The sequence below is a fragment of the Citrus sinensis genome, chromosome 9, assembly GCF_022201045.2.
Source record: "Citrus sinensis cultivar Valencia sweet orange chromosome 9, DVS_A1.0, whole genome shotgun sequence".
NCBI lineage: Eukaryota > Viridiplantae > Streptophyta > Magnoliopsida > Sapindales > Rutaceae > Citrus > Citrus sinensis.
In genome coordinates this window covers 3,807,814-3,824,320 of record NC_068564.1, presented here as the reverse complement: position 1 = coordinate 3,824,320, position 16,507 = coordinate 3,807,814, and the positions used below count along the sequence as shown (strand labels likewise).

The window sequence follows — 16,507 nt, the reverse complement described above, 5'->3', positions numbered from 1 at the left end:
TCACTTTCTGATCTCTCTCTCAAGCTCTCTCTCCGAACCACGCTATTTCTCCCTCAGTGACCAGTTTTATACCACTGATGCTGAAACCCAGATTGCACAGAATCTGGACACGTGTGTAACGGCTTTTAACAGCCTTGATTCCCTTCTTCACGAGCTGGCTCACGTGCTTCACTTATGTTTCTCCAAAACGACAGTTGCTGAGTCGTTTAGCCTTTGAACTTTAAAAGCCACGTGTTGCACGTGACAAATGACTGAATCATTTGATCAAAACAAACCGTTTTAGGACTCTGAGTTTTGGATTCATTTCACTCAAGTCCACAAACTGTAAATTTTTTATTTTTACACGTTCAAGGGCAAAATTGAATATTGGAGTGTAGAGTAGATGGTGACGACATGGGGTGGAGAGCAGAGTTGCAATAGATTTTGGAGTGTATTTACGTTTGCCAACAAATGATGGGGTGGAATGAAATAAAACCCACTAATAGACTTAGGAGAAACACGTACGTGGAATAAAGTCAAATCATATTCGCAGCGCGTATTTTGATTGGATTTTTTCAGCCATTAGAGCCTGCACACAGCACAGAGCAGCTGGTATCCTTTTTCAATGTACGTCCAGTCCTCCAGGAAACTTCATGCATGGTGAATAGGATTACTCAATTTTCATTTTCCTTCTTTGGTTTTAGAAATTTTGAATGGGCCAAAATGTATTTAATGATCACTTAGACAAATGGATTGTACACGATACACTTTGGTAAATAAACATTGAGTAATAATTGGCTGTTGACAAAATCGCAAAAAATTATATTTATTATTTGAACGCTGATTTTTGAGTTGGGTGACCGTGACCCCAATAATACAGAATTAGTGTTGAATACGCAGTACTTTTACGCACGTTTACATTCTCTTCTGAGGAAGAGGTGGCAGCCATGAGCCACCCACCAAATTTGAAAGACTAAACTTTGCCATCACAATTGAATAATGGATTCTATTCATATTAATTCCAATCATGGCATTAACCTGTTAGCATGTAACTTGCATGCTTTTGTTGTAGGGCATGGCCGTATATACAAAACCAACGTGCAGCCAGGCCCAGCGGTGTTCTGGTAATGAATAAGAACGCCAACAAGAATGCAATATTAATTAATTAAATAACTTTCAAAAGATGTAATTTGACTTTTGATTCTTAAATTAATCCTAAAACGCGTCATGTCATTCGAAATGGTAGCGAAAACCGACATGGCGAAAGAATGTCGCCGTGGAACTTGATGACTTTGATAAGGCACTATGAAGCCTGAGCAAGCGAGCATAATTATCAACTCTTCCTTTTGTTCAGATCAATTTTTTAATACTTCCAAATTAAAAAAAAAAATTCGAAGAAGATTATTATTTTTTTCTATTTTTGAGCTTAATAAAAAAAAATTCCAACTGCCGGAATCAGTGGTTCGTCCTGCAGCTTCAGCATTTTAGGCTTATTATGGCAAAGTTTTCCCCTTAAGGATGATTATGGCACTATTCAAGCACTAAATAGAGAAATAAACAGTAGAACTAATTTATTAACTATGATTTGAAAAAAAAAATCAATTATTTTGATGAGATAAAGGCATATGAAAAGTAATGTATAAACTTTATTGCATCACCCTCAAAAAATTAATTACTTATTAAAAGATTAATGTGAGCTAAAATATGAAAGCATTTGGGATTTGTTATATAGGAATCAAACTACGACATATATACACAAGCTTAATACTAAACAAACAATATCCTTAGCATCAAAATAATAGTGATTACTTATGATTGGTGGAATGTCAATATAACATAAAATATTCCTTAAATTTGCTGCCGGACTTGGAATTCGTTTTCTCTTTGAACCATTCATTAATTAAGAGCTTGATAATCAAATCATTAGTGATATAATCAGGCTGGAAAAGAATTAATATATAATTAAATGAATTAATTTATAAAATTAAGTTACAGTTTTGTCATTCTGTGAGCTTTGAATGATGAGTGGTGGGCAAGAGGTCACATCTCCAGGTCTTATGTGATCTAAATAATATATTACACGAGTTTGAAATAACATACAGCTCTCACATTAGCTGGACGACTTGCAACAACTGGGCTCAATTTTGCTCGCCAGCAGGGAAAGAAATATAATCTTTAATGATGCTCTAACTTTCAACGTTCCTAGATCATCTTTTATATTCGGCGTTGGGCTGTTGGCTAACATCAGCTTGGATTTGTAAAGAAATTTAGATTGTGCATTCTTCGTGCTTGAAATTTTATTAGCATTATCTTTCGTATTATCGCTTATAACAACTGCCTGACAATTATTGTTATTACTGTATTTTTTACTCCCGTAATTGTACAAAAACTCAAATCATTCGTCTTATAAATAAGGTGAGGATTTGCCAAACATCTCAATTAATAATTGCTGGTGCTCGACTATTATTGCCTAACTCAGTGTGTGTGTAATTTAAAAAGAGGTTATAGGTTTAGTCCAATACATACTCTTTCATAAGGCTGGCAATATTTCCACCTCATTATTTTTATAAATTCACCTCACTTCAAGAAAATAATTATGACAAATTCACATTATTTATAAAATAAAAAATTAAAAAAATATTTAGATAATTAATCAATTAAATTCTTCATACATTTTTTTTAAATAAGTATGTTTGACCATTACACACGCTTTATTTTAAGAATGATTTTATTTAACTAGTTTACCTTTATAATGTAAAATGACCAAATTACCTTAAGAAACATGAGCTCTTGTAGCTTAGGTATTTAATTTTATTTGATTAAATCTCTAAAATTTTTCTTTAAAAAAATTATTTAAAAATAATGTATTTATTGTGATTATTTATTATAGGTAGGGTGAATTTCTAAAACTTGTGGGGTCAAAATATCAACACCCATCATACAAACTTTACTTTTGGGCTCACAAGTCAGGCTAATGCTTGGGCTTTCTTTGGGCTCCCGACCCATAATGTTGATGAACTTAAAACTCTCTCCATCATATTCCGATCAATTTATATTTCAGTTTTATCAAAATTTTTGTCATGCATGTTTTTCTATCATGCTTCTTTTTTAAAGTTTATGGGTTTTTATTAGATATTACTAGATCTTTTGATGTATTTTTTATTGAATTAAACTTTTGTATACGGCATTTTTAATTCAGAGACCGCAAATATAATCGTTGCATGTACACTTCCTTTTCTTGAAAAGATTAATCCAATTGACTTTGTAAACAAATATCAAGATAAAAAAACCTTTTTTGTATAGATAATTAAGGAATAAATCAACTACGAGTACAAAAGCATCGATGCTTCGAAAGAGTGTTAATCTCTCAAGCAAAAAGCATTTGGAAGAATTCCAACTTAAATTACAAGTCTTGCTAGATTAATCCCTCTCATTAAATCTTTCAAGAAACAATTTTAACTGCACAAATTCCTTCAAAAATTAGTCAGTTCACTTTGTTTGAATTCACTTGAATTGTCACCGAAAATTCCCATCCTAAATAGAGGATGTTAGTATCACAGTCAAAAGAAAAGATTGTATCCACGTTGGATTCTTTAGTTCTTTTTCTGGGTATATTAATCATCCATATTTTAATCATATAATATGATTATACATATTCTAGTATAAAATGTCTGAATTTAAGTTTAAATCACACAAAATAAGCCTCTATTAACAGATAAAGACAATGAATAATGATTAATTTACAGGCCTAAAATGAATGGCACACCAGTTGCCGGCAGCCATGAGCGGCCGGCAATAAGGCTACCAACGGTGAACTGCGAGGCAACCTTTGGGCTTGTTATAACATGAAAGCCTCGCCACTTGACCCTATGTCTAGTGGAAGAACCAGGACCGTAATTCTCATACTCCCCATAAAACAAAGTGTCAAGTGCAAAATTGTTGCCTGGTGACCAAGTTGACCAGCCAAGCGGACTGACAAAGCCATCGATATAAGTTTTGAGAATCACGGTTCTTGAATACTGCTGCCACGGCCTCCCCAAGTAGGTCTTAAAATTACGAACCACTGGCTTAAGGTCATTGGCAGGCAGGACACGGGAGCTGTGGATTGAAATTGCAGTGTTTTGAAAAGGGTCATTGCGGCCTTGTGCTGTGATCACGTTGGCTTGTCCCTTCAAGGGTTTTCTTACAAAGATGATGCAATTTTGGAAGACCACAGCTGCATTGCCAAATATGAAGTCGATTGTGCCGTAAATATAACATTTTTTGTAGAATTGTCGTTGCGAGTGGACCATGAGGGTGTCTTGGTATCCTTGGAAGGCGCAGCGATAGAAGACTGAGAGATCTGAGGCTGATCGTAGAGCTACTGCTTGTCCCTTTAAAGGACCTGCTGTGTTTTGGAATGTGATGTCCCGACCCATGAAGTGAAGTCCATCAATGCCTACAGGAAATTGGTTAATTAATTATAATACATATATTAGCCGAGGGTATATTTAACTAATGACTTAGGATAGTAATATATATTAGCGTACTGGTAACAAGAATTAGGTACGTCAAAGTATGTACAATAATTGAATAGAATCATGACATATTTAGAAAAATCTACACATTTAATGCTTCTATTGGTTGGTTGTACGTAAAACGAATGCCTCTAAAAGATCTTTTCACATCTTATTATAACTTTGAACATTGGGTGTAATTACAATGTGCACACTTTACATATATATATATTTCATGATTTTACTGGTCAAGTTGTATATATGCCGGTTGTATAAAATTTCTATCCTCCTAATCTAGTGCCACATCCACATGTAATTATTGCATGATCAGAAAATTTTCTTAAAATTTATTTTTACTAATAAGTTAAAATCGAAGCAAAATTATTTTCTAAGAATTTTATTGTATATATATATATATTATATTCTTACCGGCAGTTGCAGAGCTGTAAGTTGTGGAACCGCTTCCAACACTTTGGCCGCTTGTGATTATTGTATTTCTCATGCCTTCACCAACCAGCATAATATTATTATTATTAAGACCAACCTCAATATTCTCCCTATAAACCCCTCGCTTCACATGTATTATAAATCTCCCACTTCCTCTCCTTCTTGCAGCAGCATTGATAGCAGCTTGAATGGTCCTATAGTTCCCCGAACCATCGGTTGCCACCACAAGATTTGCCCTTGCTTCTAAAGATGAGGACTCCAATAAGTTCCTTTCATGCCCCGAAAGCCAACTTGGAAACCCATTTGTGTAGGTGACATTTTCACGCTTCAACAAAACCCCATTAACAGCCAAACTATTGCTGATTAGTTGAGATAAATTATTAGACATTACGGGTGTGATGAAATCGGAAACGTTTAATTCCATGTACCCTGATTGGCAAGTTCGGATATTTGTTAGGGCAGTGCTGAGCCATGTTTGTGCATCAAAATCAGTACAACTCCGGTCGGATTTCAAGCCTTGTAAGGTGCGGTTTAGTTGAAGAACGGTGTTAGCATATAGCTTTACACAGTCGGACCACGCAGCTTTCTGATGCTTGTTTTCACAATTTGTTCCGAATTCCATGACTTGGTCGTGCGCTTTATGGGCTTGCTCTATGGCTACCTGGACTATAATTTTCCGAAAATCGGACCGATGTTTGAATGTGTAACGGTGGTGGCTGCGGCTCAAGAAGTACTTGCATGGTTCAGGATGTGGGGTTTTGCTGCACCACCACGTTATGTTTGTTGCCGAGGGTCTCCTTGATAGAGCAGGATAGAAAATTGAAGACAAGGATATGAAGATAATCAGCAGGCTGATGTTCTCTTTGGCCATTTTTGTGTATTTCTTTTGCTTCTGTGAATTTGGGTTCAGGATTTTTAAGGGTCATATTACTAAGAGATTTGTTTATGAAGGAGAATATTGACGAGATTGTTTGGAAAATGGACAACGACTTGGTATATAAATGCCAACTCATGGGCAAAAATTTCCATGATGCTAAGATATTCCATGTTAGCTTTGCTTCCAATTGTGTGATGATATGTTTCCTTCTTTACGTAAAAATATTCCATGAGACATGAGATCTTTCAAAGGAAACGAGAGAAAAGAACTACAAAATATCATGATTTTGAAGAAATGTCTCACAATACTATGCATAATTAATTCATCAGAGTATTAATCAAATTATAACTTTTGTCAATGGATTGAGTGGTAACTCAGCAAGTTTATAAATTTTCTTTCAGGAATTTAAATATGTCACGCCATTTTCAATCGAGATTTTAATCGTCTAATGAATGTATAGTATATCATCGCGAGCCTTTTTCTCCACGTTGAATAATATTCTAGGTTTTGTTAATGCATTAATTTGATTAATCATTGTTTTAAAAATCCACTGAAATCTGCCTGTGCCTGACATTACGATATCAAACAGCTCGATATTCTTTTTGGAAGGTAATTTAGTCTTTTTGTAATAGATAAATTTAATAGTTGAAAAATGATTCTGGCAGATTTTATTCATAAAGGAAAATTGGGTAAATTCGCCAAACAAGAAGGGGATTTTTGGCCCTTTTCCTAATTATGTACTCGAATAGAATTTGACAAGTTGCTTAAGGTTTTATATATGACTTGGACTTTGGTAAAATTGCTAGCGTTGCTTGCGGTTGTCATTATCAAGCTAAGCAAATGGTTGAGTAGACTTTATAATACGGACCAATCATATATCATGTTCTACACACATGAAACCGTGGACGAAAGAATTGTTTTTTGTATTTGTTGAGTATATTAGTGCTCACTTGAGCAGAAAGTAAGTATCCCTTGAAAGGAAGAAGCCATGTTCTTTTAACATACTATCTCCAAACAACACCTAAAGTCACAGGAATCCATGTGCATTTTAGTTTGCAATACACGCTTGCCATTTCTCTTAGTGTTCAGTAATGAAATTTCACCCCCAGGCTAAATATATAAATAAATAAATAAAGCGAGAAAGCAGCTGAATGGTGATCTCTCAATCTAAGTGTGAATACTTTGGTTCTTTTCAGATTACAGCTTCAGGTAAGCAATTTTCAACTGCAAAACTTGGGAGAAAAGATTTCTTAATCTTTGCCAGTTGACTTGTCTCAAAATGTTTTTACCCTCTAGGTTTCTCTTTCAAATTACTTATTACATTACTAATGTTTGAATTTTACTGCTTAAGGATAAATGTAACATCTTAACATACCAAACCTTGTTTTCCAACAATCGGACTTGTAGAGCGCTGTAAATTAAATAACTCTACAACGATAAACTTCAAGCGTTTTAAAAGTTATGTAGTGATATTTTTTCGGTATAGATACGTTGCCCACAGAAATTTAACTAGCTAGTTTTTAGGTAAATTTCTTTACTAGCCATCTGTATTTAAATTTTAGAAGGACTAAAATGTCAATTTGGATTTTACCTACTAAAATTCTAGTTAGGCAATCCAAGAGGGGGGTGAATTGAGTTTTAAAAAAAATTCTTCAACAATTGTATCGCCCAAATTTCTATTATTTTATTTTGTTTTAATAGAATTTATAAATGACATTATTGCCCTTATAAATAGGGTTATTCATGGGGTAATTTTTTGAAAAAAACTTATTTTTTTTTCTAAAATTAATAGGGTTTCTCGAGACTCCCTATAAATTCCTACTTTTCCCTCTTCCCTAACCCTAAGTACACAATGTTTTTTTTTTCTTTTTCTTTGCTACTCATTACACTCTTAATCATACCTTAGGATTCATATATATCTTTGTTTAGGAGAGAATCATAACGGTTGGGTTTGGAGGTGTTTGAGGCTCTTAGAGGCTTAGAGGTGTGTTAGTTCAAATTCTTTTGTCGAGATAAGTAACTTCATTCTTAATGTACCGGATATGTATAATTATTATAAGTGTTTTAATACTACTTAAAAGATTAATTGATTTTCATAACAAATTAAATTAGTTTATGTAAATGTTTTCAAATCTGAAAAATTATTTTACTTTTATTATTTTTAACAAAATATTTTATAAATGCTTTTAAATATATAAATTATTTTGTTACATGACTACCTTTTATGGTTTTGTCTATAAAATATTTTGCAAGTCTAAATTATTGTTATGGACATTTATTAATCAAATACGATTGTTTTGTCCCTATGTATGATTTAAATTATTTATGATTGTACATGGATCACCTCTTGAAGGTCAGAGCGCCGCAAAGTGCCACATATAGTGTAAAGTGCCACGTATAAGTCATTACATATGAAAAATTGATTTGAATGTTTGACTCATTCTCCATAATTATTCTGATTCTGACTCTGATCGTATTATACGATATATATGCTCTGGACTAGTACTAAGTTTTTGTTCTAAGTGTGCACATGATATTCTGATTTTGATTTTGATTATGTTTCTGGCCGGGTCACCGAGATTACATGTGACACTATGTGACATTAGCTAGCTTTTTGTTTTATGTGTATGTGTTATACGATTTGCTTTCATATGTTACTATGCGCTTTTGATAATCTGAATTACTATGAATTTCTGTCATCTTATCGTGATATGTTGTTTTATGAAATTTATGAATTATAATACATGTTTTAATAAAAAAAAAGTGCTTGCAATATTTTGGTATCGATATGGCTAGTGTGTTGCGAATGATTTTACTTATCGAGTTGACGGCTCACCCTTCGTCATTACTTTTTACAAATTAAGTTCCGTATTGAGAGGTGTGCTTATCATTGGAGTTAAATATTTTGTTTCCTTTTGCTAATTGAATAAGAGAATGATAGACTCATGTTTCTTTTTAGTTTATTTATTATATGAACTTGTAATTTGGGAGTTTTGAGACTTTTGTATATTTATATCTTCGAGAGAGATTATTTAGTATTAGACATATGATTTGTGGATTTTCATTTTTAAAAATATTTGAGGTATTTCAATTTGAAATTTATGTGTAAGGATTATGATTGGTAAGTAACCTTCTTCATCACGTGCATTGCACGTGTTAGATTTGGGGTGTTACGTAACATTTTAAGCGAATCCCACATCAGTAAAGCACGAGAGAGATACTGTATTTATAAGGGGTGATCCACACTTTAATTAGCAAGACGTGTTTTGGAGTTTATAGGCGCCTCAAAAACAAAATCGTTCAGACTTTGTTAAGGCTCAAAGCAGACAATATCTTACCAGGTCTGGATTGGGTCATGATAGATGGTATCAGAGCAGCTTTGCATGTCCTTTTGAGCGATGGTGGGGCAAACCTTAGCAATGAAGTTGAGTCCCTAAGGGGGGTGTATGTAACACCTTAGGCGAATCTCATATTGGCAAAGCATGAGAGAGATACTTGGTTTATAAGGGGTGATCCACACCTCAATTGGCAAGACGCGTTTTGGGGTGTTTGGGCGCCTCAGAAACAAAACTGTGCAAACATTGTTAAGGCCCAAAGCGGATAATATCTTACCAAGTTTGGGTTGGGTCATGACAACATCAATGTCATAATTCAATATCAACAATTACCACAACCAATAATAGTAATAATTTCAACAAGAAGTAAATTTAAAGGGTTAAGGATAGCGAAAATGAACACGACAATTTTATGTGGTTCGGCAACCCGCCTATGTTCATGCCTCCAAGAAAACCAAACATAAAGATTTCACTAACTAAGCCTTACAAACCAATCAAGAAGTTTATAATTGATTTCTAAGGTGTTAATAAACCTTTACAATTCGAGATTATTGCACACCTCTTTTCTCAAGTGTTTCTCACACTTATAATCACTCGATTTTTAATGTTGAAATGAAAATTACAAAAATCTCACTCCTCACAAGAGTATATAAGCAAATAATAGCTCAATAATAAATCAATGTTTATGAATAAGCAAATAAAAGCTCAAGATGATTTGTATGAACAAGTTTAAGCTTGATAAAGATTTAAAAAACTTGCTTGAAAAAGTTTGATTTGGCTTTGTTTAGTTTTAATAAAACGATAGTTGTTATTCACTTTCTGGGAGTTATCGAATCACCACTAATTTTGAAACAGATCACCGTTTGGCTTATGTGATAAGTTACCATTATGAAACGATTTGAAAATTCGTCGCCTAAGAGTTATCAGTTTACTATTTAATTCCAGAGACTCCTTTGCTTGAAGTTGGCTTGCTGCTTGTGAGTAAATGGTTTCCCGTTTAGTTCTAGAAAGCTCCTAGAATATTATCAGATAGCTGCTAATTCTCTAAAATTATAGTTTGGCCCTAAAACTTTATAGAATTATATTACCGTCCAAAATGTTATAGAACTTTTTAAATAGGTCTATTTCATAGTTTCAAATAATACTTGTTTAGTTCAAAGTTCTCAAAAAAAATTTCAATTTAGTCCATAAACTTGAAAATAATCAATTTCATAAAATTATTTTTCTTTTAAGTATAGAACCTTTATATTATGAAAATAATAATTTATTTAAAATGTCAAAAAAATAATTTGAGTTTTTAAATGCGTAATCATAAATACATTTAATCATACTAGCTTTACAAAAAATGTAACAAGAGAAATCATTTAAGCTAGTATCTTTGATGCTTGTTCTTGACCTGGTTTGCTTTTTATCTTTATCCATTGAGTGTCTTGAACTTGATCTCACATGTACAATTTTTGCCCTTCAAAAACTAGTGAGATTTGAAACATATACGTATACATATATATAGTACATCTTCTCCCCCCCCCCCCCCCCCAATATACTCTTGACACATTGTTTGTTATCATGAAAATCAAAGTCCATATAAACTGTTTAGGCCTAGCACATACCCCTATAAAAAATTGAGGATTTTTATCAAATTTTTTTTGCTTATAACATCTACTCTATTCATTACGCTCAAAAGTTTTGGCAGAAATTAGTTGCACAATAATTAATATCGATTATGATGCCAACTTAATTTGTTTTTCGAATTTTTAATTATATGCTAGGTTGGGCAATTATGTAATAAAAGAAAAAGAAAGGGCATCACATGGAAAAAAATATTGATAATCATAGTTATATTTAATTAGATCAATTCTAATTGTCTAAGGACAAAATTAAATCAATCATAAATGTTTAATTACTTAACTGGACCTACTAAAACTTCAAAACTTATCATGACCAAGTTACTAATTGGCAGCTGCTGGAAATTTTAGTTAATTGATTATATTTTTAAAATTTAAAGGACAATCTAATTGACTTAACGTTTGCAGTAACAACAAGAGGTTACGGGTTTAAGTCCAACGAGATAGATTTAAGTTGAGAGTGGGAAAGGGCGAGGTGCAATAGAAAAGCAATTAATAACATGAAGAATTTGTTTAAACCAATATAAACATGGACTATCGGAACTATATTAACAATTTACAATAATAATCACTACACATGGGGAAAAACCACTTTCCTTTATTTTAAAGAAATACCCCGATGCCCTTGTGATGATTGAATATTGAATCAATTGGACATTCTTAGGCCATATTGAATGGGTTCTAAAATTTCAGCCCGAGTGCCCGACCCAAATTATTTTTATTTTTATTTAATTTTTTTGAAAATGACCCAACTCATTTTCTTTTAAATTTCAAAAGTTTTGAAGCACTTGGTGTTACCATGACGTTAAGGTCGGGAGATTAATAATTCATACAAGTCTAAGCAATTTCAATTTTCAAATGAATTGTTTAGCTAAAATACTAATTTTTTTAAAAAAAATTTAGCTTTATTACAATTTGACATATATTTAATAAATTATCTTATTAAAACCTATTTATTTGTAATAATATGTGGATAAAAACATTCATTAACTTCATATTAGCTTTTAGAGTAACAGGTTTAGAAACCCATAATTGTTTTCTTCAGTTACAATTTTACAATAATAAATTTATTGCTATTATCATATTGGCGGTTACAAGTTTTTTTAATGCGCCATCAATATTTTTAATCATTTAGGTTAAGTATATTTTTGAGTTACAAATAATAAAATAGAATAGAAGAAAACTGCCAATATCCACAGCCACTCGTGTAGAGATGGACTCTGCGGCTTTAGGACAATGCCATTTAATTTGCGTGCCTCTTCCAGTCTTCCTGCTTAATTAAGGTTTGGTTTTGTTTTCCGTAATCCATATTTGACTTTATATCCATGTTTTTTTTTAAATATTTCATACTTTCTTGCTACATGTTTTATATTTGTTAGAATGGCTCTTTCTCCATATTTTTTAAGGGTTGGGTGTTCCTTCTTTCCAATGTTATGCTTGTTTTTTGATTCAAAATTTTCAACAATGGAGTGAACATGAATAATAACAATAATACAATGATATCTGGACTATCCCACTTGTGATATTAGCATATGATATGTGAGATTGGACTAAAATTTTAATATATCAAATGCCATTAGCCAATTTTAATTACCACTCACAAATTGCAAACAAACCCTAAGTTAGGTGAAAAAGTAAATTTTGCTTAAAATTTGGAAAGGTACTGTTGCTTGAGCACGAGTGCAAGGGATATCCCCGAAAGCTTTAACAACAAAGTTAATTCAGTTGCATTCCGCAATCGCTATCTTCACTATCTTCAATCAATCCTCGGAGTCAGCTGACCCACGTAAAGGTAACCAACTTTTTTCAGTTTCCACGTTCCCCCACTTTTATTTTGGGCTCTCATATCATATCTCGTTAGATTTTTTTTTCTTTCGTCTCTTTACACAACAACTTAATTATCACTATCAAAACGTTTAAAGTGGAAAAGTTGTGAGGTTACGTACGTACCCATCAATGCCTGAACAAGCATTCCTTATTTCCTTCCACTTCAGAAACAAGGATTTTAATGCTTTTTTCTTTTTTCTTTTTTTAAGTTAATAAGATAACTTACACGAGTATTGCTCTTCATCCAAATACAGTGAAACTACCATTCACCGGCGGCTCCCCGAGTGCAAGCCACCATTTGTGTAAATGCAACTCCCTCTCAATTGTGAAACAAAAAGGGTTCTTCTAGTATTTGATTTCTTTACTCATACGTGCACCTTCATTTTGTGTACATATATATAGATCCTCGATTCAATGGTAGTTTCAACTGGAGAAAGAAAAAGAGACGTGTGAATTATACTTTGATGGAGAGATGAAGACGACGAGTTTGTTAGTGGTAGTGGGGATGATGGCAATGGCGGCGGCGGTGGCGTCACATGATTATGGAGATGCATTAGCGAAGAGCATTTTGTTCTTTGAAGGCCAAAGGTCGGGGAAATTGCCTCCTAACCAGAGGATGACTTGGAGGAAAGATTCTGCTCTTGAAGATGGCTTTCAGATTGGGGTAAGTCTCCCTATCTCCTGTCTGTTTTGTTACTGCTTTTAATTCCTATCTATGCTTGGTGGCCCCCCTAGTCTCCCATATAATTTTTAATATTATATACTACTGTATATTTACATCAGAAATCTGTAAGGAAAATGAGTATGTTACCAATTGTAAGAGAAAAAGTTAGGTGGCAGGTTTTAATTGGATTTTCTAATATTGTGCCCCGTGTTTCAAATGTTACATGTGATGGTAGTTAGAGGTAGAGTACCATTGGCATTAAAGTTGAATACTAATTCTTATTATAATATACAATTAGCTAGACAGAAAAAGGCTCCGAGTCCAAGATGATGCAAGACACTAAATTAGTTTAATAATTGTCCTCAGGTTGATTTGACCGGTGGATATTATGATGCCGGTGACAATGTTAAATTTAACTTTCCGATGGCATTTTCAACAACTATGCTGGCGTGGAGCGTGTTAGAATTTGGAAAATCCATGGAGTCAGACCTGCAACATGCACTAGATGCCATTCGATGGGCAACTGATTACTTTTTAAAAGCCACTAGTATTCCTGGCATTGTTTATGCTCAAGTTGGCGAGCCTTATGGTGACCATGATTGCTGGGAGAGACCTGAAGACATGGACACGGCTAGAACCCCTTACGCTGTGAGCAAACAGTTTCCAGGATCTGAAGTCTCAGCTGAGATAGCTGCTGCTCTTGCCGCTTCTTCCATTGTGTTTAGATCAACTGATTCTACATATGCTGTTAAGCTTCTCAACAGAGCCAAAACGGTAGGTTTAATTAATTTATTAGTCCTCTCTTAACAAAAATTATTTTGTACATCAGAGGTAACACAACCAATTAGACTAAGTATTCTCATTATTATTTTTCGTATGGATAGGTTTTTGTCTTTGCAGATAGGTACCGGGGATCCTACAATGATTATCTGGGAAAATGGGTGTGTCCCTTTTACTGTGATTTTAGTGGCTATGAGGTAAGTCTGTGTAAAGCTTAATTAGAAAAAACTTCTCTTCATCCACGATAACAAATAAAGATTCACATATTTGTATCATAGGATGAATTGGTATGGGGAGCGGCATGGCTATACAGGGCAACTAAGGCACCTAATTACTGGAATTATGTTGTGGAGAACATATACAACCTAGGATCCGGAAGAAAAATTACAAATGGTGTCTCATCTAGTGGTGGTAGTGTCACGGAATTCGGATGGGACAACAAGAATGCTGGCATTAATGTACTTGTGTCCAGGGTAAGTATTTTCACTTCTAAACTCATCAAAACAGGACACTTTATGCTCAGTCTCAATATTTGTTTCTTGTTATGTTGGCAGTTTATTAATACAATAAACTCAAATTCTTCCAATCCCTTCATTCCGAAAGCAGACACATTTGTGTGCTCTCTGTTGCCTGAATCACCTACAAAATCAGTCTCATACTCGCCCGGTAATTTTCCAAATTTTGCTAGCATCGATCCATTGTTCTTATAGGATATGAGTTTTCTCCGTTGATTTGTCTTGTCTTGTTTTCGGAAATTCACATTAGGTGGCCTTCTGTTCAAACCGGGAGGAAGTAATTTACAGCATGCAACAACTTTATCCTTTCTCCTCGTTGTTTACAGTCGCTATTTAAAACAAGCTAACAAAGATATACACTGTGGCAATGTTGTTGTCAATCGGGCTAGGCTCGTACAAGTTGCCAAAGGCCAGGTATACATTCTTACTTGAACAACAAGTAATGCAATGGTTTGCTCAGAGGCTTACATTTGCATTTGGAAATTGATATGCAGGTGGATTATATACTTGGAAGCAACCCATTGAACATGTCATACATGGTTGGATATGGCAAAAACTTTCCTCAAAGAATACATCACCGCAGCTCGTCTTTGCCTTCCGTTGCTCAACATCCAGGGAAGGTAGGCTGTCAAGACGGAATCGCGTATTATGACAGCAAGAATTCAAATCCCAACGAGCTAACAGGGGCTGTTGTTGGAGGACCTGACGCCAACGACTCGTATGCTGATTCTCGATCTGATTTTGTACATTCTGAGCCTACCACTTACATCAATGCTCCTCTTGTTGGCCTTTTGGCTTACTTCAAATCAAATTCAAGGTCTTTTTAGTCTTAGAGACTAATTGTATATGATTGATTTTAGTACCACAAAAATTGTAAAGTTACAATTAGAGTGTAGAAGCAAAAGAAATTCATTAGTGACAATCAAATTTGATGATCTCAGCAATTGTTCAGCTAGAAATAAGAAATCTTTACATTCTTTTCAGTTGACCTCACATTGTGTGGCCGAATCTTTCATCTTTGCAATTAACTCCACTTTCACCATCCATGGGTCTACAAAGATATTCAGCGGGGTTCAGAAACTACTCTAGTTGTATTTATTGTGCTATCTCTTAAGCCCACTAAGCCCAGTCCAGAATAGCGTATTCCACGGCATGTTAGGGTTTTGCATTTTCTTTCTGTTTTTATTTATTTATTCTTGGTTTAGTATTGTTTTTTAAGCTTTACGTAGAAAAAAAGGAAAAAATTGAAATATGGTGAATAAATGAAGAATTAACAATAAGAGAGTATAATATCCAAATAAAAGTGAAACTACATTCAACAACAGCCCCGGCATTGCTTATTTGGCTTTTGAGTTGATGCATATCTCTCTATATAAAAAGAAAAGTTGGGGCTTTTTGGTACCGTATATGTATCGTATTTACATCTTTTGAACATTGACCATCATGGGGGTGTGTATGTTTGTGTGCGGAGGGGGGGGGGGGGGGGGGAGAGAGTAATTGTCAGAAATTTTTGGCGAGTACATGTATTTTTAGCTAAATTGTGAATTCAAAATCTGTAACATGTACCTAAGTGAAAAGGAATGTAAAAATTTCATATTGCCTAGTTAGAAATGAGGTATATATAATAAGTCATTTACTACATAGTATGATATCTTTTGAGTGGATCTAAAATAAAAATAATGGGGGCTCAAATCCAACGTCTGACAAATCATATTGTGTGAGAGATAGATTAGTGATTCAAAAATAATTGTTTATTTTTATTTTGATAAATTACCTCATTCTATCAGGATTAGATAAATAAAATAATACTAAGATGAATATAGAGAGATATGTGACAACGTTTTATGAAATGAGAGAAATGGACGAGATATTAAACTAAATATTTCACCTAAAATTTTCTCAGCCATCAGAATAAAGTGAAATTTTTTAATGTGTTTAATAATAATATTAGGTAAAATGTAA

General features: G+C 33.8%; 2 protein-coding genes across 2 annotated transcripts; one reads left to right on the top strand and one right to left on the bottom strand.

Annotated features, from left to right (window-relative positions):
- Positions 1-3,597: 3,597 nt before the first annotated feature.
- Positions 3,598-5,868, bottom strand: LOC102611144 (probable pectinesterase/pectinesterase inhibitor 33). The gene is made up of 2 exons (XM_006490155.3): positions 4,905-5,868; positions 3,598-4,417 (listed from the first exon to the last, which is right to left on the bottom strand). The coding sequence occupies exons 1-2, from the start codon at positions 5,791-5,793 to the stop codon at positions 3,720-3,722; spliced, it is 1,587 nt and encodes a 528-aa protein (XP_006490218.2). The 5' UTR covers positions 5,794-5,868; the 3' UTR covers positions 3,598-3,719.
- Positions 5,869-12,387: 6,519 nt separating this feature from the next.
- Positions 12,388-15,521, top strand: LOC102610838 (endoglucanase 4). Its single transcript, XM_006490154.4, has 7 exons — positions 12,388-13,250; positions 13,617-14,024; positions 14,135-14,227; positions 14,309-14,503; positions 14,585-14,696; positions 14,796-14,959; positions 15,040-15,521. Exons 1-7 carry the CDS (start codon positions 13,059-13,061, stop codon positions 15,370-15,372), a joined length of 1,497 nt encoding a protein of 498 aa, XP_006490217.3. The 5' UTR covers positions 12,388-13,058; the 3' UTR covers positions 15,373-15,521.
- Positions 15,522-16,507: the final 986 nt, after the last annotated feature.

Excerpts from the sequence above, each read along its gene's own strand:
- LOC102611144 (XM_006490155.3), bottom strand. The coding sequence starts at position 5,793 with ATGGCCAAAGAGAACATCAGCCTGCTGATTATCTTCATATCCTTGTCT. Across the intron at positions 4,418-4,904 it reads TTACAGCTCTGCAACTGCCG|GCATTGATGGACTTCACTTC; the intron begins GTAAGAATATAA and ends AATTTCCTGTAG.
- LOC102610838 (XM_006490154.4), top strand. The coding sequence starts at position 13,059 with ATGAAGACGACGAGTTTGTTAGTGGTAGTGGGGATGATGGCAATGGCG. Across the intron at positions 14,228-14,308 it reads GTGATTTTAGTGGCTATGAG|GATGAATTGGTATGGGGAGC; the intron begins GTAAGTCTGTGT and ends TTTGTATCATAG. Across the intron at positions 14,697-14,795 it reads ATCAGTCTCATACTCGCCCG|GTGGCCTTCTGTTCAAACCG; the intron begins GTAATTTTCCAA and ends AATTCACATTAG.